The sequence below is a fragment of the Alligator mississippiensis genome, chromosome 1, assembly GCF_030867095.1.
Source record: "Alligator mississippiensis isolate rAllMis1 chromosome 1, rAllMis1, whole genome shotgun sequence".
NCBI classification, from domain to species: domain Eukaryota; kingdom Metazoa; phylum Chordata; order Crocodylia; family Alligatoridae; genus Alligator; species Alligator mississippiensis.
In genome coordinates, this window is record NC_081824.1 from 236,402,895 (window position 1) to 236,424,440 (window position 21,546).

Here is a 21,546-nt window from a genome sequence, read left to right on the forward strand (position 1 = left end):
AAGCCTCCTGATTTTGCTCTTGGGGGGGACCCCTTCCAAGTGCTTGGGAAATCCATGTCACTTTGGAATCCCCCCTACAGCTGTAGTTTCTTTTAAATAAAAGCTTCTGCTGACCTGACCCAAAAGTATGCTGCGTGTGTTTCCACGACAGGGGTAAGGATTTCTTAGCGTGGTGTCTTTTATTAGACTAACTAGATAGGCAAAGCTTATTTCTACAGCTAGAAATCCTTTATATATTTGGTCCAATATAAGCTATCACCCTAAGGAATCCTTGTCTTGTGCCTCTATAAACTGAAACAGCATAGCCCACATTTTTCTCAGTGAGAACCGTAAGAACACTAAGAACCGAGTCCTGCAAATGGATGAGAGGTGGTACAAGGGTCCCTTAAGACCATTCCATGTGCAGGATGAAGACCTAGGACAAGTATGCTAGGGCTTCTCAACACTTGAAGATCCGTCGGGACTTGGGCCGCGAGAAGCGACCGTAATAGCTGACTGGCTAATGGGAAACGAACTCCTCTTGCTGGGAGAAGTGAAATAGCGCTTCTCTGATCGCGTTGCTTGGGCGCACCCTTATTCCGCGATGAAAGGCTCTGGGCGCCCAGTCTGGGGGAGAGGTAGCCGGTCCACAGTCATTCAGACACCCGAAAGGGAGGGCTCCCTTGCTGGCCCCGGGCGGCCACAGTGATACTACGAGCCCTCAGCCCACCCAGCAGCGACAGCGCACGATTCCCGTCGGCCATCCACGGGGCACTCCCGACCGGCAGTCCGGCGCGCGGGACCGGACAGGTGCGCCCAGGCCGCGTTGCTATGGCGACACGCGGCCCGCTTCCCGCCGCGCGCGGGCTGGGCCGCGGTGCGCATGCGCGGCGCCAACGGACCTTATATATAGGGGGGGCGGGCGGTGGCGGAGCGCGTGCGTGAGGGCCGGCGGTTGGAGCTGAGGCGATGTCGCGCTACGGGCGCTATGGCGGCGGTAGGGGCTGGGGCCGGGCCGGGCCGGGCCGGGGCGCGGTGCGCTGCGCAGCGCAGGCGAAGGGCTGCCGTTGCCGCCGCTGCGGGGACAGGGGGAAGGGGGAAGTTGGCCGCGGTGGAGCAGCCCGGACCGCGCTGAGGCGGAGCGGAGAGGCCGTCGCCATTTTGCGCGGCCGCGAGGCGTCCACCTAGGAGGGGCGCCGGGGCCGCGGAGAAGGGCCGGGCTGGGCCGGGCCGGGGCACGGGGTCGGCTCCGCGCCCGGGGCAGCAGGAGACGCCGGGCAGCGGGGGGAGGGGCGGCGCGGGCAGCGCGCGCCAAAATGGAGGCGGTGCCAAAGATGGCGGCGCCTGGGCGCGCGGGAGGCCCAGCAGCGGGCGGGCGGGGGTTCGTGTGGAGGCTCCGAGCGCGCGTCCCGCCCGCGGGACCCGAGCCGCTAACGGCCGCTGTCTCCCGCCAGAGACCAAGGTGTACGTGGGGAACCTGGGCACAGGCGCCGGGAAGGGTGAGCTGGAGAGAGCCTTCAGCTACTACGGGCCGCTGCGCACTGTGTGGATCGCCCGAAACCCGCCGGGCTTCGCCTTCGTGGAGTTCGAAGACCCCCGAGACGCTGAGGATGCTGTTCGTGGACTAGACGGAAAGTAGGTGTTGGGTTTTTTGGGGCTTTTTATTTATTTATTTTTAACAAGCTGCTGGCTCAGCGTTTGAGATTTGTCTTCAATTGAGGCGCATCCCTGATGGGGATTTCACAAGGGATAAATACATAGGTTTTTCTCGCTTTATGTGGGTTCCGTATGCGTGAATTCGCTGTTATGCAACAAGCCTTTTTATACCAAAAATGTGTTGTATGTGAGGTAAATTCACTCTTAAGGAGCGGTGTGGTAGACACCTGCAGTCAACTGCTTTGTGCGGTGCATTGGGAATGATAAGCACTAAAATATAGTCTCCTGTGTGGATCTGTGCTCCTTGCTCATTGTCTGCAACACGTTTCTGTAGTTGCCTCCCCCATTATGATAGTGCCCTGTGCTTGCGTGTACTGTCTGCTGTTGGAGAGTACCAAAATTGTCTTGTAAAAGTGGTAGAAATGGGTCTGGGGGTCAGTACAGTTGAGGTCTTGTAACATATCCCTATTTGTTACGCTGTAAAGTGGGATCCCTTCATGCGAATTTGAGTTACATGCCATTTTTCAGGAACGGATGTACAACATAAGCAAGGGAAACCTGTGTCACTTACCCAGTTTCACTTTCTCAATTGCAGGGTAATCTGCGGCTCCAGAGTTCGTGTAGAGCTGTCGACCGGCATGCCTCGTCGCTCCCGCTATGACAGACCTCCAGCCCGACGGCCGTTTGATCCTAACGACAGGTGTTACGAATGTGGGGAGAAGGGTCATTATGCGTATGACTGTCATCGTTACAGTCGTCGGAGGAGGAGCCGGTACGTACGTGACCGGAGTGGTTGGTTGGTTGGTTGGCTAGGCCTGTTACTCTGGTAGTTTTTGTTAGCACAGAAGAGATTGTTACGCCGGTTTTGGTTATGGTTAACGTTAATGTTATAACTAACTGTGCAGGCGTATGTTGCGATTTGTTGCTATTTCGTATGGACTGTCACTATCTTAATAATCAACCTGGTCAAAACCTTTCAGGTTTCTTCGTTTGAGTCAGTCGCCTTGATTCAGAATGTCACGAGCCTTAAGATTTCATGCTGAGGCGCCTTGCAAATCCGACACTTAAGATCCTCCTAGACCTTGAGGTGATCAGCATAAGAGGCCAGATCCCCTCGAGCCATCTACACCTAGCTTCACCTTATTCTTTAAGGGCAGAAAATTTGAGACGGTGACCGCCGTAACAGTAAATTTGGCTTTCAATTGGGGCCCCCCCCTCCGGTTTAGAAAGAGGAACACCAGATTGACCACATGCCCACCTAGAAAAATCTTCTTGCGTCAATCAAGCCTCACCCTGGCTCATTTGGCTGTCAGTTTGATCGTCGTTAGATTGAAGAGAACACCTAGATGCAGCGATCGGCTATAGATACTTCTAGATCGTCTAGATCTGCTAGACCTTGGGCCAAAGAGGGTCGACCTGCAAACTTGCAAGGTTTATTTTAAATACACATTACAGTGTTTTTTTTTTAATTCTAATGTAATTCTGAAATGTAATTCAGCTTTTTTTTAACATTTTTCTAGGTAGTAAAAATTGCTCAAGACAAATAGGCCCTGAGTTTTTTCCAACTGGCAGACACTAGTTTTTTAGTTGTCTGACTTTGACGTCAGCCGAGGCTCGCTTGCACTAATTGCTGGAACGTTGTTCTGAAAACCTTTGTCTCTAACCTAAAACTAGGTCACGGTCTAGATCCCATTCAAGATCCAGAGGAAGAAGGTATTCTCGCTCACGCAGCCGAAGTCGTGGGAGAAGGTAAACCACAAACTGTCTTATGCTTTCATTTCGGGGAAATTGTCTAATGTGTTGTGTTAAAAAAAAAAAAAAATCTCTTTGCAGATCCAGGTCAGCTTCCCTTCGCCGATCACGGTCAATCTCTCCTCGTAGATCTAGATCAATCTCACCCCGCAGATCCCGATCTGGTTCCCTAAAAAGATCAAGGTAATTACCAGATAATGTTTCCTTTCAAGGGGCTGGTTAAAAAAAATGATACTTGAGGTATCATGTGGGGTGGGGGAAGGTAGTTTGGAGAGCAGATTCTGTGGAAAGATTGTGGCATTTTTGCAGTGCAGAACTGATGCACTCAAGGCTAAATTGAATAATATTAACTCTTAGGTACAGGGAAAGGCAACCTAAATGATCAAGGGTATAGCATAGTTGCCATACTAGGTGTGACTAAGAAGGGTAAGACACTTCAGTTTGGAAAGGAAGAATGTAATAGAGCTCTATAAAATCATGGAAGGGTGTGTGGACCAAGTGAACAGGGAACTATTTACCAAGTCCTAGAATATTAGTCCTAGGGGCACTTGCTGAAAGTACATTTTTATGCAATGCATAATTAACTTGTGGCCTTTGTTGTCACAGTAGGTAGCATAGCCAGGTTCAAAAAGGGGTTAAATTAATGGATGATAGTTCTGTTAATGGCTGTTGAACAGAATGGTTTCTCTAAACCAATAAATACCAGTGAGGTTATTGAATAGGGGGCAGTGGTTTTCAGCTCGTGGTCCACAGGCCCCTGGGGCTCTGCAGACTGTCTAAGAGGCCCACAACTCATGACTATGATCAATCAAAAGTATGTGAATACCCACACTTAAAATTCAAAGGGTTCTGCACTTCCTTATGACATTTTTTGGGTGTCTACAAGTGGCAAAAGGTTGAAAACCACTGGAATACAGGGGATAGATCCCTCTAGTGATGTCTTGTTTGATGTTTTCCCTTTAAAGCCCTGCCACTGTCAGACAGGATACTGGGCTAGATAGACCACTGGTCTGACCCAGTACGGCACTTCTTGTTTTCTTAATTTCCCTTGAACAGAAGTTGTAAAGCTGATGTTTGGAGTTTGAAACTACAATTTTAAAGGTGCAGTCTTTCTGTAGAATATTAGTGTTATTTCCACATCATAATGTTCAAACTAAAAAGGACTGCTTTAAATACTGTATTAATGTTTTCTTCTCAGAGAGTGGATTGGTTTTCATTCATTTTTCTTTTAAATTGAGGTCTAGATCGAGGTCAAGGTCCAGATCCCGGTCTGTTACATGGCCAAGAAGCAGGTAAGATCTTTGCCACAATTGGCCATAGAATGATTAAGGAAATTTAAGGGTTCATCTAGTCTAATACTGTGCACACATGCACTTGCTCCTAAACCATCCTTGACAGCCTTTCAAGTCTCTTAAAAACCTTTGAAGGAAGAGAATTGATGAGTTCCCTGGCCCTCTTGCTCCATTATAGTTCTTATATTTAGGAATTGATTAGGAAGTAGGTGGAGAAGAAAGAGAGCAGTGAAGATGACAAAGATGGAGCTCTTTGAGGAGAACTTAAGGAAGAAAAAATCAACTGAGCATTGGAGTTGGGAGAAAGAAATAAGAATTTGTTCCGTGAGGGGTAGAGGTGGGGAACTGTGGAGCAAAGCCTTTTGCTGCCAGTATCTTATTTTTACCTCATGAGCACTCCATTGAGTTTTCCTCAATTTAACTTGCCCATTTTTATTCCCCCTGTCCATAGTAAAAGATAACTAGTGTTAACTGCAATATTCTGAGTGAGGTAGATTCTCCAGCATACTCTTGCATATCAGCTGTTGACTTTTAGCAGTTAGGACTGTTTTCAGAGTCCGATATTTTTGGTTCTTATATGTTATAAAATCCCAGTATTCAGACTTTAAGGTGCATGCTTGTGGAAAACTTTCACTGAAAGTATGCAGTTTAAGTGGTTGCTGTAGTAAAGAAAACATCAGAATTGGCATTAGTCAAAAGTGGCTAAGAACTGGTTTTGTTTAGCATGTTTGATTTCTAAAATATTCACTTAGTGGTCAGAGAATTTCATGACTTCACAGCAGAACAAAGGAAATGTGTGCACAGAGGTACTATAGTTTTCTAACCAGTTAAATGTTCTCAGCTTTAAGTTAGCATCAAACATTTATAGTCATACAGCATGGGAAACCTAGTGCCTTGGTTACAAAACAACTACCATCAGAGATAATCTTGTGCTAAGGCCTTTCATTGGAAAGGTTTTCTGGACAAAGAGCTACACCTGGCTTCCGTACTGTAGAAATTATTAGGTTGAATTCCACATTAATTGGGGGGGTTGTAAGCCAGACAAGATCCTCACATATATTTATTATGTGAATAATATATGTTCCTAAGGATAGCTGCTATCTGAAGATGAGCATCACAAGAGTTGAAATACGGAAACTGACACTGGGCAGTGATACTAGTAAATGCTTTTGGTATGGTGGTCCTGGTACTTTGGGGGGAAGATTGCAAATTTCCACAATTGGGGCATGACTTCATTAACGTATAAAGCATGGCTAAAATTGTGCTTTAGGTGGTTGTGTGGGGGTGGTACTTTGGCTTTGTTTTTGAGACTTGTACAAGCGAGTTGGCTAACATTTGGTGCACACAAGCTTGTCAGGAGGGCTGATTGATTGATTTTTTGCATTATCTTTGTAATGTAGAGATGAAAAGAAATACAAGAATCAATATCGAAAGATTGCTAAAGCACAAGGGTCCTGTGGCTACAGCCCTGTTGGTCTTTGGGGAAAAATAAAGTTTCCTGTTCAGAATGTATATAGTGGTTGAGTGACTTTTTGTTGACAGACCTGGATTGTTTCTTTAAGCTTGAAGTGTTACATAATGTTTCGCACCTTGCTAGCCCTGAAGTTTATGAAAACTGGAACTAGCCAAGGGAAGCCTTGGCTACTGGAAACCTAAAATACCTTTTGCAGAGAAACCTGTCTAAAAAATTTAAGCTATTGTCATGGGGATAGTGTTAGTAGCATTGTTTTCCAGGTTAATCCCTCTGAGAAAAAAATTGCAGTTTTCAGTAGAGACACACATAGTTGAAGACTTAAGTGCCTGGTCCTTACTAACATGAAGAGTGTTTTCAGGAGAGTACTATTGCAAAACTAACATTTGACTCTCCAGAAGAAGGTATACATTCATCTTGGTGAAAACTTTCAAGTTTGGAATACGGCAACCAATTGCTTTTTATGAATTACTAGTCAAAGCTTTGTTCAGTGTACTCCTGTGAATGGTCTCATGTATTGAGCATTAATCTAGAACAGAATAGTGAATGAAAACTGCCACATACAATACTAAAAGAGAAAGGTGTCCTGAAATTTAGCAGCAAAAGTTCCACAAACTGATGGATTTTGACCTTTAGGTAACTTCACTTACATGCATGCCACTGGCTCCATTGCTGAGTTATATTTCTCTCCTATTGTAGGTCGGGGTCCCGTGGTAGATCTAAATCTGGCTCACCTGCTAAAAGGTGAGGGTGTAAAGCAGAAGCCTTCCGTAAATACTTAATTATTTAGTATTGCTTTGTTGTGATTCACAAAGCTCTTTGCCTGGATCAGTATGTCAATTTACATTTTGAAGGATTTCTTGTTGGTAGGATTTAGTTATGGGAAATTCTTACAGAATTAGGTATCCATGGTCTTATCCGATACCATTGTGGCTCTATAATAATGGCTTTGCATGCATATAGGGGGTTACCCTATTCTTATTGTCTTTTCTTTTTCCTTTTTTGTGTTTTGCTTAAGCTTTTTGTAATTTTCCCACACAGTTCTTGTTTCATCTTGCTCACTTTTGCCACTTTCAAGATACTGCACCTGTTTCACAAAATTATGTAACGATTTAGTGTGATGCTCTTAAAACATTTGTAGGATTTTCCCTTTTTGAAGGGTTTCAAGTTAGTTTTTTTTCTTAGCTTTTCCAGCAATGTTGCTTTCTGATGTCTTCTGGTCTGAAGCTTGCTGCTCAGAATGAGTCTGTGATAAGTTGAGGATACTTATCTTCAGTGCTAGTAGGGTTGGTGGGGATTAGTTAAAATCTGCACACGTTCTTTGGAAAGGTCTGGCTAAATTGTAAGTGATAATTAATCTTACGTGCAGTCCAGGGCTGGGAGATTTTTACTGTTTTGTCTGGAAATTAAAGCATCATTTCAAGTTTTATTGGTTAAATTTTATTCTTCCCATTTTGACAGCCGATCAAAATCCAGATCAGCATCTCCAAAGAGAAGGTAAGTTGACTAATATAGACAGGACTAACATTGGAGAGTGTTCATTGATTTATACTCAAGTCAGAGTTTTATCAACGCTGAAGCTATTAACAGGCTTTTCCCTGTATTTCTATTCCAAATTTAAAGCATAACCTTTGATGCTTGGAGTTATAGACTGGTCTTTTAAACGCATGATAGCATTTAGATTATGAAAGAGTGGGGCTAGATATAAAGCTGCATGAAAATGATACACGACGTGCTTTGAACATCTTGCCTTGCTACTGCTGAATTACTTCACTTCTTTCATAGAATAAAAGGACTAGAGGGGGCCTGTAATATTGAGTCTGGTTATTGGAGAGTTCACATGTGAGAGCATAAGCTTAAAGCAAAGAATACATTTATGGACAAATAGTGTGAAAGCTTACCTTAGAAAGTTGAGTTAGTGACTCCAATGACTTGTAACTAATTTTTTTTCAGAAGGAACAAGTCTATGAACCTTGGATTCTAATTAATCCTTTATGGGCATCCTAAATCCAGTTTATCAAAAGCATTTATAAATGAAGTGGGAGGATCTGAATAGGAAATATGTAAATGGCTTTGAATAAAACTAGAAAGGACTTCATACTTAATGTAGAAAGTGGACTGTGAAGGCATTTTGTAACATAGCTATCTGTTTGAATTGAGTCATATTGGTGTAATCTTTTGCTGGCTTTAGCAGCTGTTGACGTGATAAAAGCAAGATGAAGTTCTCAGTGCCTTTTGTAATCCAGATGAGTATTTATCAGACCTGTATATTTTGGCATAATCATTAGCCTTGCTTTTCCAGTTTTAGTCAAAGCCATTTTAAGTAGTTTCCATTAATCTGAATTTAAGAATCTTCCTCAGGACATCTGAAGGCATGTTTGTTAAGATGGGTAGAAATCTTCTGTGGAAAGGAAATGTATACAAACTGGCATAGGTAGTAACTTTCATGCTGATGCTCACTTCCTAAGAGCTACTGTTTCACCCTCAGTGAGATCTCTTCTACTTCTGAGAATCTTTCAGATTCAGTGCATATTTACTGTACGTTTCTGTGATGGCGTTGCTTCCAAATCAATACTGGGGAGTTACTCTTGCTAATTTCTGTTTCTTTCACTTTCAGCCGTTCACCATCAGGAACCCCTCGAAGGAGTGCAAGTCCGGAAAGAATTGATTAAGATTACAAAATTAACCCTTTAGAAAAGAAAGATATTTTGTTTACATTATTATAAGGGATTTTGTGGTGTCTTTTGATGTAAATGTAAGGATTTAGCTAGAAAGATATATCAGTCAGTTGGCAATTGACATGAATCTGGATCTTTTAAACATCAGTAGACTAGTGCACAGCTTTTCTTGTACGTATTAACATCCTGTGATCTGGAAATGTGGGACTTTTTTATTGGCACATTGAAATAAAATGTATTTCTAACGAAATCTTTTTGTGGTAAACCTACTACTTCTGTTACAACTTGGTTGTCTTAAGTTGTGTGCCACTGAAGTTGATGTGCAGAACATTAGACTTCTAAAAACGGTGATAATATTGGTGTAACCCCATGGAATCAGTCATTGCCTTCCTGTTTGTTTTTGGATAGCCCCTGGTGGTCTGGACTTCCTGTTTCTGCTTCCATTTTAAGATGCACAAAGAGATGAAATTGTAAGTTATCTATAAATGGTTTCTGTGAAAGGTATTTGTGCCCTTCTTTTGCTTTATGGTATCTAAAAGTGATCTGCAAGAGGCCTATTTTTTCCACTTGATTTTTACTTAAAATTTTTATTCAAGACCAATGACGTACCAGATATCTTAGTCTTAGTTGAAGGGGCAGAGGTCTTTACTCAAAAAGTTAAATTGTTGAAATTAGATGAGTATTGGTAAAAAGGTCTATATACATACTGAAAATCTGTAACAGCTCAGTCACCACTGCTTTTCATTGTATTTCATCTGGCTTTTCAGTCATACACTGTAAAGAGAAAAGTATATTTCTTAACTTATAAAGAAGAAAACGAATGGCATAAGCACAACACTGTTATTTAAAAGTGATCTATGACACACATTCAGGGAAATTAGTGCAACAATATTGTGGCATTTTTCTCTCCTATGGCTTATTCAGTTTTTCCCCTTAGACCAGGGGTGTCAAACTTCAGGCCTGCAGGCAGGGTCTGGCCTGCAGAGCCCTGTTGTGTGGCTAGTAGAAGAGCAGGGAATTTGGGGGTGGGACCCATTACCTAAATCTGGGGTGATCCCTATTGGGCATGTGTTGGCAGTGGGGGGCAAGTGACTGCTGCATTAGCCACTGCTGCTTGCCCCACTGCTTCATCTAGATCTTGTTTGCAAAGAACCCTGCAGTCCGGATCCAGCCTGCAGGGGTGAGGTGAGTTTGACGCCCCTACCTTAAACAAACTGGGCTGCTATAACTACTTTCAAATAGTGCAATCACAAAACAGCCTTTTGGTTGATGATTAAAAATAAAATTGTCTAGGTAGTGATGGACTAATTTCTAGCACACAGCAGATGCAATATTAAACAACTTAATGAATTGTGAGCAAGTATGCCAATCCTCATAAGCAGACTTGACTATAATTATCTGGCAATTGGAAGGTATGGTACTTCCTCTTGAAACTGACTGTGGCTGCCTTTAGGCTTGATTAACAAGGACACTTCGATTGCCAGCATCCTTTTTGAGAAAAATTCAAGCACGTTAATATTCTGGGATATTTTGCTGTCACAATCAATAGTAAAAATCTATTGGGGTTTCCCAAAAAGGATTTGAGTTTGAAAGGGTAGATTTCTGTTTGGGCTTCTACTGAACCACTTAATGGCAGTTCATACCTTTTAAAAAGTGCAAACTTTAAAATTCCCTTCATGGACATTAAGACTAAGCTTGGGTAACCCAAAATTTTCAGATAACAGACTTTTCGTTTAATATTAAATTTGCACCCGGTAGACTCCATTGACACTTTGAAAAGGTCTGGCTAGTGTCAAGTCTTAAATCTACCAGTCACTTTAGTAGCTTTTCTCATTTTTTTTCTTGTGTAAAGTTGCGTGCATATACAGTGCATTAGTGCTTAGCAATGGGAATTGATGCTCTAGGTCCGGATTCTGCTGTGATTTAACATTCTGATAATATCCATATGACGATTGTAAACTGCAAAATGGGAGCAGGAGGTGACAACATTGTATGATTTTCCTCAAACAATTAGCAACAATGCCCAGAAAGCTGTTACTTATGACATTCATTTGTATGGAGTATTGACTTCCATTGCCTGGCAGTTTTACAGTAAAAGTACCACACAGGTGGTCTTGAATTTGATCAGCTGTTTCTCTTATCTTTCTGTACTGTTACGGCAAGCCTACTCCACAATAAACCTGCAGACTAAAACCACTCTACTGGTACCTCTCTTCTTCAAGACTCTTTCCACCCTTTAAAGCAAGGACTCAGTTGCTCTTCCTTAGTTGACAGTCTACTCTGATCACTGAAATACGATTTCACCAAAAGTAGGTGTATTGGGGTGCAGGAATATACCAAGTAGAAGTAGTGTTAATTTGCAATTCCCTGCATGGGGCAATTACACTACTGTCTGAACTGGGCAGTCCAGGCTGCAAAGGGGCTACTAGTGGCATTAGTACCTGTTAATGCTGCTGCTTGCCATCAGGGTGGATCTCCCCCTGGTGTGTAGGGGTTATTGCTGTCCATGTGTCCACTTTCCACCACCAGGACTAGGTTCAATTCTATTGGAACATGTAATAGTGTGGTTCATCTTTCTTTCACAGAGTAGGTGTACATTTCAATGTATTGCTTGGTCCATAGCCTTGCAAGTTTTGAGGCAAAAGCATTCCTTGGCCATGTTGTCTAACATGGGAAGCCCTGCCTGCATCCACACTGCTTATTGGTCTTTTTTTGGTGCTCAAATTTCTAAACAATCCAGTACAGTCCTAGAGGCTGCTCTAGTATAACTTCTCCCTTAATAACTTGGGGTGGTTATTGATCTCATTCCACTGTATGTGGTCAGCCTAGCTTTGCTGCCCAGTTTGGAGCAGTGGTCAGAACCATAGGTTCTGTGTATGAATATCCTTGTATCTGGCCAAATAACAGCGTGGTAGTAGTTTGGATGCACTTAAAGGACTTGGGGATTGTAAGAATCATGAAATCGGAAAAGTATGACTCCTTTTCCAGGCAGGGTCAGTCCAATCTAAACCATCCCAAGTGTTTGTTTAACTTGTTCTTAAACTTTGAAGGATGCAAAATCCAGCATCTCTTGTAATTTTCCAGTGCTTAACTGCCATCATACTTGGAAAGTTATTCCAACCTAAATTTCCCTTTTAATTTAACAGTGTTATTTCTTATTCTGTCCCATGTCGATACAGAGAGTAGTCTTATCACCATACTTTTTATAAACAAGACTATTACCAAATCCTCTATTGGTCTTTTGTTCCCCAGGCTCAGTAACAGTTCTTCCAGCCTTTCTTTCTATGTTGTTTCTTAGGCCCCTGTTCATTTTTTTTGCTCTTTGCTCTTTGCTGTGCTCTTTCCGGTTTCTCTACATGTTTCTTGAAGTGTGGTGCGTAAAGCTGGATAACGGTACTCTAGGTGAGGCCTCTCAGTGCAAGGGTGTTATGGATGGCTGAAATATACAAGACTGATTTGGAAGATCTGATGAATACTGTAGTTGTCACCTGATTCCAATGTATATACTGCTCTTTCTGGAACAGGAAAACTATTGTGTGGTGGGCTCATCTCACATTTATGACTAGCAGTGGCTTCAGAACTTCTATGTGACTTAAAAATTTGCCCCATCTTACTGGCACCATGCTATGGGATTGAGGGAGTATATGGTAGTGTAAAGAGGGGTAGCTGCTATCGCTATCTGAAATGGGTAGCTAGACCATTAAAGATCTGTGGCTAGCCAATTTGGTATTGGCAAGTTGACCATTAGAGCTACTGGTGATAAGGGTTTAGTGTTAAATTATTTACCTTTGTTGTGGGTATACAGAATGTGCCAGAAGTAACAGCTTCCAGAGAACAGGGCATGCTCATTATGTCCAAGATTTTGAAAAGGCAGTGTGGTGCATCATTACATATAACAACACATTTTTCTCTAGATAAAGAAGAAATCAGAAGCTTTGCTAAAATGGGCCCAGGGCTTTATTATTCAGTTTAACATTGAATCAAAATCATTGGAATGTGTATTAATTTGCTGTATCATATGTATAAAAAATGCAACAAACTAGGCAAAAATACATAAAATATGTTGTTTCCATAGACCTGTTGTCTTCAGAATTAAATCTACATCTCTATTAGATACTTAAGAAAAGCTAGATTTTGTTTTATGAATGTTGACAGTGCAATGTTTCCCTGAAAATTTATTTCCAGAACTGAGTTTGATGTTCACCTGAGTTTGTTTCTACACCTGGGTTCATATTTTTCACTGGAGTCAAAAACAGTCTGGAGGGCTGTGAAATAGCTGCTTCTGATAATGTAGCTTCTAACAGGTAGCAGAATTGTAGAAGAAACCATTAAGAAAGGAGAGAGACATTAACATCTGTGGAATGAAGGAATTGGGTAAATTACAATAAGCCATGAAGTCAACTGCTGCCCAAGTAGAAATGCTGCTTCCACTGTCAGGCAGTTGGTTTTAAACTTTGGGTGCAGCAGGAATCCAATGGTGGGTGTGACTGCAGCACTCCACCTGCTTTGGATCTCCCCCTGGAAATGCCCAAACTGCAATGGCGGCTTTCATTAGTTTCTGTCTTTACTTTGCCCCCACCCTCAAAGAACCAGTGAATATTTTAAATGCTAAAATGTGCTACTCTTGTTTTAAGGGGTGGTTGGGCCAGAAGGACATGTTCACAAGCACCACTGAGCGCTGGTAAAGAGCATGATGACAGGACTCTGGAAAGGTCTGGCATTTACTAGGTTTGTGCGAGGCTTCAAACCGTGCTTCGGCGTCCAAAGCAGCATGTCCGGATCGAAGCACTGGTTTCGTTAGGCTTTTCTGAAGCACTTCGGAGATCTGCCCATAGGGTATAATGGGGAAACAATAAAATATCTATAACTTTGTTGTTTTTTGTCTGATTTGGATTAAATTTGTAGGGCTGGTAGCCTCTGCTGAGAGCGTGAGGCTTGCCAAGTTTCAAGATTGGTGCAGGGGTTTGGGGGGAACACCCCAAATTCTTGAAAGCAAACGTCACATATATGTATTATAACACAGTGGGGTGAAAACTGCAGGGTGGGGGGGCCCCTGCTGAGGCCACAAAGCCTGCCAAGTTTCAAGGTGATAGGTGCAGGGATTTGGGGGGAACTGTACCTCAAGCTACTGTCGAGCAAAACATGACATAGATGACCCTGTGTGTGGCCTGAAAACAGGGCTGGTGGCCCCTGCTGTGGTCATGAAGCCTGCCAGCTGTTAAGGAGGTAGGTGCAGGGGGGTTCTGGGACCCTGCATCTCTGGCTACTGATATGCAAAACTCCTGACATGGGTGCTTGTGCAACTGTGTGTCTTGGGGGGCAGGGGAACTACTGCAGGCCTGACTGCTAAGCTATGTTACCAGTTACCAATCTGTCATGATTCACTCGGACCAGCTCAATACACAGTTGCTAGTTAATGTAACCAGTTAATTGGCAACAATTAACACCTACAAAGCCACAGACTAAGGAGAGGAAAGAATCAATACGGACAATCAACTGCCCCAAGACAGATGGTCAGTTGCACAAGCACCCATGTCATGAGTTTTGTCTGTCAACAGCTAGAGGTGCAGGGCCCCAGAACCCCCCTGCGCTGATCTCGACAGCTGGCAGGCTTTGTGGCCTCAGCAGGGGCCACCATCCTTGCAGCTTTCAGCCTACTGCACCTTAAACACAGTGTCACCCATGTCACAAGTTTTGCTTGTCCGCAGGTTGAAGTGCAGTTTTCCCCAAACCCCTGTATTTATCTCCTTGAAGCTTGGCAGGTTTCGTGGCCTGAGCACCCTGCAGTTTTCAGCCTGCTGCGCCTTAATACACGTGATCATCTATGTCACGAGTTTTGCCTGTCAGTAGCTTGAGGTGCAGTTCCCCCCAGATCCCTGCACCGATTTTGACACTTGGCAGGCTTCGTGGCATCACCCGGAGCAACCCCCACCCTGTAGTTTTCATGCCCCCCTCCCCCCCTGGTGACGTGACATGAATTTTGCTTTCAAGAATTTGGGGTACAGTTCCCCCAAAATCCCTGAACTGATCTTGAAACTTGACAGGCTTCATGCTCTCAGCAGAGGCTTCCACCCCTGCAAGTTTCATTGAAATCCGACAAAAAACAACAAAGTTACAGATGTTTCATTGATTCCCCGTTATACCCTATGGCTGGATCTCCGAGGTGGCTCTGAAGCTTCAGAGCTGCTTTGGCCGGATCAAAGCGGGAACCCGGTCCGGAGCTCCAGATCGGATCCCTGGCATCCAAAGCGGCCAGATCTGAAGCTGGATCAAATAGCTGCCTACTCGCACAGGCCCAGCATTTACCTGCTTGGACAACTGGAACTTTATTCCCTTCCAAATTATGTCCTCATAACAGGTTATGATTGTGATCTCCTGCTTGGTGTGCGACAGCTACAAAGGCAGGGGAACACTTTCTAATAGAGTGGACCAAGAGACTCTTCAATCCAAAGGTGTCAAACTCACCTTGGGCCCCAGGTCAGATAGAGACTGGGGGGCTCCTTGTGGGCCAAATCAAACCCAGGGACAAAGGCTGCTGCAGTGGCAGCTATGATGAGGTGGTGGCACAGGGCCAGAAGGAGCAGTGCAGAGTCCAGCAATGGGGGTGCATGGTTTGGCAGGCATGAGATACAGGGTCGGGTGATGACAGGTTTTGGCAGGGGTGGTGCAGGAGGTGGTGGGGGAAGCAAAAGTATGGGGTTTGGCTGCAGTGAGCCAAGCTTGCTACCAGTGGCCATGCTCACTGAGGCCAAAAGACCCAACTTCCAGTGCCCTCTGGTAGCCTAGTGGGCTGGATGGAGAAGGTTCACAGACCAAATTGGCTGGTGGGCTGTATGTTTAATAACCTTGCCTTAACCATTTCACACAACTAGAAAGTGCCCCTATAAGCAGTACAGGCCCAGAAATAGAACGCTGGGGATTCTGTATGTGCTCACTTCTATACTGTACCTAGCATTTGGAATGAATGATCAGTTGCTAATGCATGAGCTATTTATCTTATGGCTGGATACTAAAAAAAAATATGATTTGATACATTAATGGCATTTGTTCATCAGCGAGTGATGGTGGATATTGCAGCTATTCTACTGGTTGGTGGTGCATTTTCTTTCGTGGCTGTAGAGACCAATATTAGACTTGCAGGTCCTACCACAGTGGTTACAGGTATACATAGAGTTAGGGGCTACTGTACTGACCAGCTGTTTCCTCGGTCATGTTTTTGTTGTAATTTGAGTGACCATTCCTTGTGAAGTTGGACTCCATGATTAAGGGAATGCCACTTTGTCCCGTCTCCTGCTAAGGCCTCCCAAAGGTTTGCGTTGATTCCAGAAGCCTTCATATCCTGCTTTCCAGGTGCCTTTGAAGCAATTTCAGGCATCCTACTCTTCTCTCCCCACCTACAATTTGCCCATATGAGATGTTCTTTGGGATGCGCCCATCTTCCATCCTAAAGAAATGGTCAAGCCAGCGTAGATGCTGCTGTTTAAGGAGTGCAGCATGATGGTTAGCAGGTTGACTTTGGCAGCCACTTCTATGTTGGTGATTGTGTCTTGCCACTTGATGTTAAGGATGTGCTGTAAGCAGCATAGGTGGAAGCTGTCCAGCTTCTTTTTTTGATATGCATATGTTGACCATGTCTTACTGGTATACGTAAGGACATGGAGGATGCAGGCTTTGTACATAAACAGCTTAGTTTTGAGTGTAAGTTTTGGGTTGTTCCAGACTCATTTAAAGAGCTTATTCAAAGTGGTAGCAGCCTTTCCAATGCATACATTTAGCTCTTCATCCAGTTACAGGTTGTCACTCACTGTGGATCCAAGGTAGCAGAACTTGTTCACTGCCTTGAGAGGTGTGTCATCGAGGCTGATAGATGATGACTGGCAAACACCCTGTCCTAGGACAGGGTGTTTAAAGTGCAGCCTGTTAAAGTGCTGCTTTTTTTGTTGTTTTTTTTTGATATCCTGGAGTGAGATTGCTAATGCAGTTGAGGGTATTTTGTGCCTGATTAATTTTGTGGACTGCATTGGCTAAGGGCAATTTTCTTTTTGCCAGATCAGTTTACACATAGTTCTCCACTTACTAAGAACCCTGATAAGCTGCTGAGGTAACCACCATTTGACTGATAGTTCTGGACCAATGCCTGTTGAACGACCACAGGAAAGGGGCAACAGAGCCAAAAACACTGGACTTTGACATTGAGGGATTCAGTGACTTCCCCACAGATTGGAAATGTGCTAGAAGCTCTTTGACCAAAAACCATCAGCAACCCCCTCCCCTGGGACAGTGTACAGGGAAAAGCAGTTGCAAGGACAGAGCTGACTGCTGGTGGCTTTTAGCACTGACAAACGTTTGCTGCTGGGTGGTGGGTATAGTTTGCAGCTAACGTCACAGCTCCATGCATGTGTCTCAACTCTCATTTGTGAAAAAGGCAGTTTTACAAACTATGACGATGCATTGGAGAAAAACATCCTTGGTCTTGTCTGTGCCTTCTGAGAGGCAAGTGGCCAAGTTAGCATCATTAAAATATAAAAAGCAATCGTTTGAAATACTTCCCCTTTAGTTTGTGCATTTCATAAGGTGGGTGTCTTGAGGCATGTGGCAATGGGTGCAATGTAGAGAGGTGGTGAACAAGGTTGCATAACCACTTTCCATGACTTCTACCCTTAGCTAAAGCCAATCAAATCTTAGCAAAGCCAAAATCCTCTCAACTGAATTAATTGGCCACCTTCCAGGAAACCTCTTCTTCCACCACCACTTTTTATAAAACAAATATAGCTGGTCAGTTACTGGACTGATACTCTGATTCTTCTGGCTCTATTGCTGGCCAGATATATCCCTGGGAATTCTCCCAGGACATCTGGTGGAACATCTTGTGTGGCAGGCTGCTCAGAGCTAACCATAGATGGAGATGCTGTAGTCACAGCCACATCCTGGGAGCCCTCCACAAACCTATTCCTTGCTGTAAAGGAACCAACCCCCTTTTAGAGGAAGGGGATTGGGTGAGGTGGTTAAGGTCAGTACTGGCAAGTGCCTCACTTTGCTGTGTCACCAAGGCACAACATGGGAACATTGCCAGGGGTCTGGGCCTTTGGGCAGCACTGTTTGAGGTGTTGGGTGCACTCCTGATGCTCATCTTGACCCCATGAATACCTGGGTGAGCATTGTAATGGGAACTAGTCTTCTTACTAGGGCTGGAAGTGTGGAGTACCCCCACCAAATGCACTCAAGGTGTGTAAGTGCTCCCTTCCTTGCTGTGTAGTAGGAGCAAACAGTAATTTTGGCAAGGGGGAGGTGGCAGTATAGAGCTGGTCAGGCTGTGCTGTCTGTGTGGGACAGTCCAGGAGGAAAATGAGATGTTAAATATCAAACAGAACAACCAAGTGCCATCTGGAAAACAGATTGGTAAGAACACACAGGAACAATGTCCGTAGATGACTGGCTGCAGAGGTGTAACAAAGTAGCCAGACACCTGGGGCAGTGGAAGGCATGGGAGCAGTGGTGACTTCTGGTGCTATTGTGCAGCTACAGTGGCAGCTGATACTTTCAGAGCAAAAGGGTGACATCAACAAGAATGTGAGTCTGAATGTGCAGATATCCTGAAGTGCAGAAGTACTCAAAGCTGTCTTAGCACACTGGTTTGGGCTGTCTGATACAGCCAACTAGCTGTATGCTTTGACCACGAGGAATAGTGGGGGTTATTGTTAATGCCCATGTTGTATCTGAAATTGACCTGCATCTAAAAAGTTTCTCAGCCGGCTCAATCCTCCTTCAAGCTGTGAAGTTTAAAAATGCAGCTCCCTTGAAGCTTGTCTATACAGAAAGTCACATCAGGCCCAAGTGAAAATCAGCTGCCTTTTAAGACTCACCAATCTGGAGGAAAATCTCAAATGGAAGAAAACTGAGCAACAAGAAGAAGAGCTGGAAGAAACAGACTGTGTGAGAGGGAGATAAGAGGATGGTACAGAAAATGAAGGGCCTGACTGACAGCTCCTTGACTGAAAGCTACTTCCTGTTTCATCACCCTGTGACCAAAGTTATAGGAGTGTTTGTAGAGGACTTGGGCTGGCCCCGTGGAGCTGAAATCAGAGCTGGATTCCATGAATGGGGTCTGGGTAGTGGAAGAGCTCAGGTGTACTGCTGCATTGCTCCTTTTTCCTCTGACTGTCCCTGCCAGCACAGCTGCCAGGTAGAGTGCTCCTTTCCCATGGCTGGCAGGCCTGTGAGTGATTTGATCACAGTCTGTGAGCACTAGCAGAACAGAATTTTGGTAACAGGTGCCCTGGCAGCCAGCACAGCTTAGAAAAGCTGGGGCTTGGGCAGGAAAAATCGGAACCAGGAAGACAGGATGGCAAAGCTGCATTTACATATACAACTCCCACCCTGTCCACTGGACACTTCATGGCTTTGCACTTTGGGTCTGGGGCATCTGCAAGCTACAAGTTGTTTTTTCACTGAAGGAGTAAAATGAAAGCGAGCAATAAAGATCTTGCCTAGGGAAGCGCACTGAGGTGGTGATCAGTCATAGGAATGAAGTGAATATAACATAAGCTTAGAGCAGGGCTACCCAACTGACAGCTCCCAGGCCACGTGCAGCCCCCAGGCTCTCACTCAACTGCCACTCACTCTATTGCTCTGCCTACAGCAGCTTGGGGCTTTGGGCTCCCCTTCCTTTCTCTGCTTTCTGCTTCTTGCCCCTTCAGGAGATGAAGCAGCACAGCACCAGGGGGCCTGCAGCTGGGGTGCTGAGGGCTAGGACAGGGAAAGGCACATGCACGTGGCACAGTGAAAGTGGGGGGGTTCACACAGGTCCTTCATTTCCTGTAGTGAAGTGGGGATCCATTGCCTTTGCTGGCGCAGACCCCAACTGCTTAGAAGTTGGACAGCACTGGTCTAAAGAAACAGAGATGTGCTGATTTTAATCTTCACAAAGCTGTCTCCTTCAGGCCAGAACAAGGTGCATGTTGAGATTACATCTGTGAGTATTATTTGTTGAAAGAGAAGGCTGGCTTTGCTTATTTCAAAAGCACCTGGTCCTACAAATCCTTGTACCTGTGAGTAGCCCCTTCAGTCCTTCATCCACATAGTTCCACTGGCTTTAGTTCCTACTTACAGGAGCTAGAACATCTGTCCCTAGGGGCAAATGTACTAGTTATACTTAAACTAGTATGTTGTATTGTTTAACTATACCTAGACAAGAAGAGGAACAGCCTGTGTGAGTCACTTGTAGGCCCATATGAGGGGTTCTACTGGTGTACTTACTGGTAAAACATTACCTAACCCAGGTATAGGTAAAACTTTCCAGATTAGACCAGACAGATCAGACAGAGCCAGGGAGGATGGACAGTCAGGGACAGCTCAGAAAAAGGAATGATGGGTTGATTATTTTTGGTCCATTTCTGGGCATTACAAAATTAAGGGTTTATTTTGGACTCAATTAGTGGAAATAATAGCAATAGCAAATAATAATAGCAAATATAGCAGGAGCAACCTGACAAGTGTGTGGGGGAGCAGGATGACTTGGAGGCTTCACATTGCACCAAAGACAGGATTTAACTCAATGCCAGGGGAGAAAGTGGGCTATGGTGATAGCTAAAGACAGCTCACTGGTTTTGATCCTGTCAGTGACAGAAAAGATATTTAGCGGTGACTACGGCTGTTGGGGGGAGCCTTTCAAAAGCACTCACTGCCGGCCTACTTCCCTCGCTCACTGGAGGCAACCAGAGTTTTGCCAGTGGTTTCCATGGAAACAGTCAAGTTAACATAGAGAAGCAACCATAGTTGCTTCTACCAACCCATCCCCAGGCAGCGAAAGTCCCTGCCTCTGTCACATCTGCCTAACACTGTTGTAGTTTGGAAGATCCTTCCACCATTTTTAGTGGATTTTTTCCTTAATGTATGGAGCACATATTGCTGTTTGTTTGCTTTTGGGTACTGAGCTGACTTTCCTCAAGCTGCAGAGAACCTGAACCAAGTTGTGTGATTGTACTCCTCTCCTGGCCGCAGCAGCACATCTGGGAAGTGGGGCTGTAGAAAAGGAAAATGCTGTATGTTAGAGTTGTGATTTCACCTCTGTTTGCCGAGAGCTATTATGGCTATGGTCAAGAACATTGGGTTAAAGAGACTGGAAGCCCTGGTTCTCATTTTAATTCTCCTAGTGCCATTTTAGGCATAGATTGTTTAACCCAGAGGTGTCAAACTCATTAGGCCCTATGGCCAGATCCAGACCGTGAGGCTGCTCATGGGCTAGATGGCCCACAAATGTAGCTATGGTATTAAACTCCCAGGCTATCAGAGCTGCTGTTTTGGAATCCAGGGAGTTAATGCAGCTACTGCTACCCACCTTTTTTCCTCTATTGCCAAGCTGAGATAATAGGGGCAACTAAAATCCCTGGTAATGGGAGGGGGACAGCTGTATTAACTCCTAGTGTTCTGAGCTGTGTTGAAACAGCAGGGATTAACACTGCTGCTGCTAGGGCTATGGGGGCCATGGCAAGTCTGGGCCAGATCTGGCCTACGGAAGAGGGTGGTTTTGGCTGCAAGAAGGCCTGTGGTCTGGGTGATTCACCTTCATGGGCCAGATAGCAGACCATATGTCTGAAACCCCTGGTTTAACTCAATACAATCTATTAGGGCCTAAGAAACTTAATGCTCCTACTGAAATGGAGGAGCTAGGAACAAGCAAGCTACTTAGTTTGTTCAAAGCTTTGGTGCAGTTTTGTGC

General features: G+C 44.5%; 2 protein-coding genes across 5 annotated transcripts in view; one reads left to right on the forward strand and one right to left on the reverse strand.

Annotated features, from left to right (window-relative positions):
• Positions 1–874: 874 nt before the first annotated feature.
• On the forward strand, positions 875–9,078 carry SRSF7 (serine and arginine rich splicing factor 7). Of its 3 annotated transcripts, none has more exons than XM_059720302.1 (9): positions 875–976; positions 1,434–1,614; positions 2,231–2,407; positions 3,310–3,384; positions 3,469–3,570; positions 4,626–4,679; positions 6,850–6,894; positions 7,612–7,647; positions 8,768–9,078. In XM_059720302.1, the coding sequence occupies exons 1-9, from the start codon at positions 949–951 to the stop codon at positions 8,820–8,822; spliced, it is 753 nt and encodes a 250-aa protein (XP_059576285.1). In that variant the 5' UTR covers positions 875–948; the 3' UTR covers positions 8,823–9,078. The 3 variants fall into 3 exon arrangements, with proteins under 3 accessions (XP_059576285.1, XP_059576287.1, XP_059576286.1); XM_059720304.1 differs by having other exon boundaries at positions 2,231–2,335; XM_059720303.1 differs by lacking the exon at positions 6,850–6,894.
• Positions 9,079–12,762: 3,684 nt separating this feature from the next.
• GALM (galactose mutarotase) overlaps positions 12,763–21,546 on the reverse strand; it is a 40,293-nt gene continuing 31,509 nt past the window's right edge. For both annotated transcript variants that reach the window (XM_006266165.4, XM_019480068.2), the window contains one exon: positions 12,763–20,849. In XM_006266165.4, the coding sequence (XP_006266227.1) occupies positions 20,772–20,849 (78 nt within the window). In that variant the 3' untranslated portion in view covers positions 12,763–20,771. The remainder of the gene's footprint in view (positions 20,850–21,546) is intronic.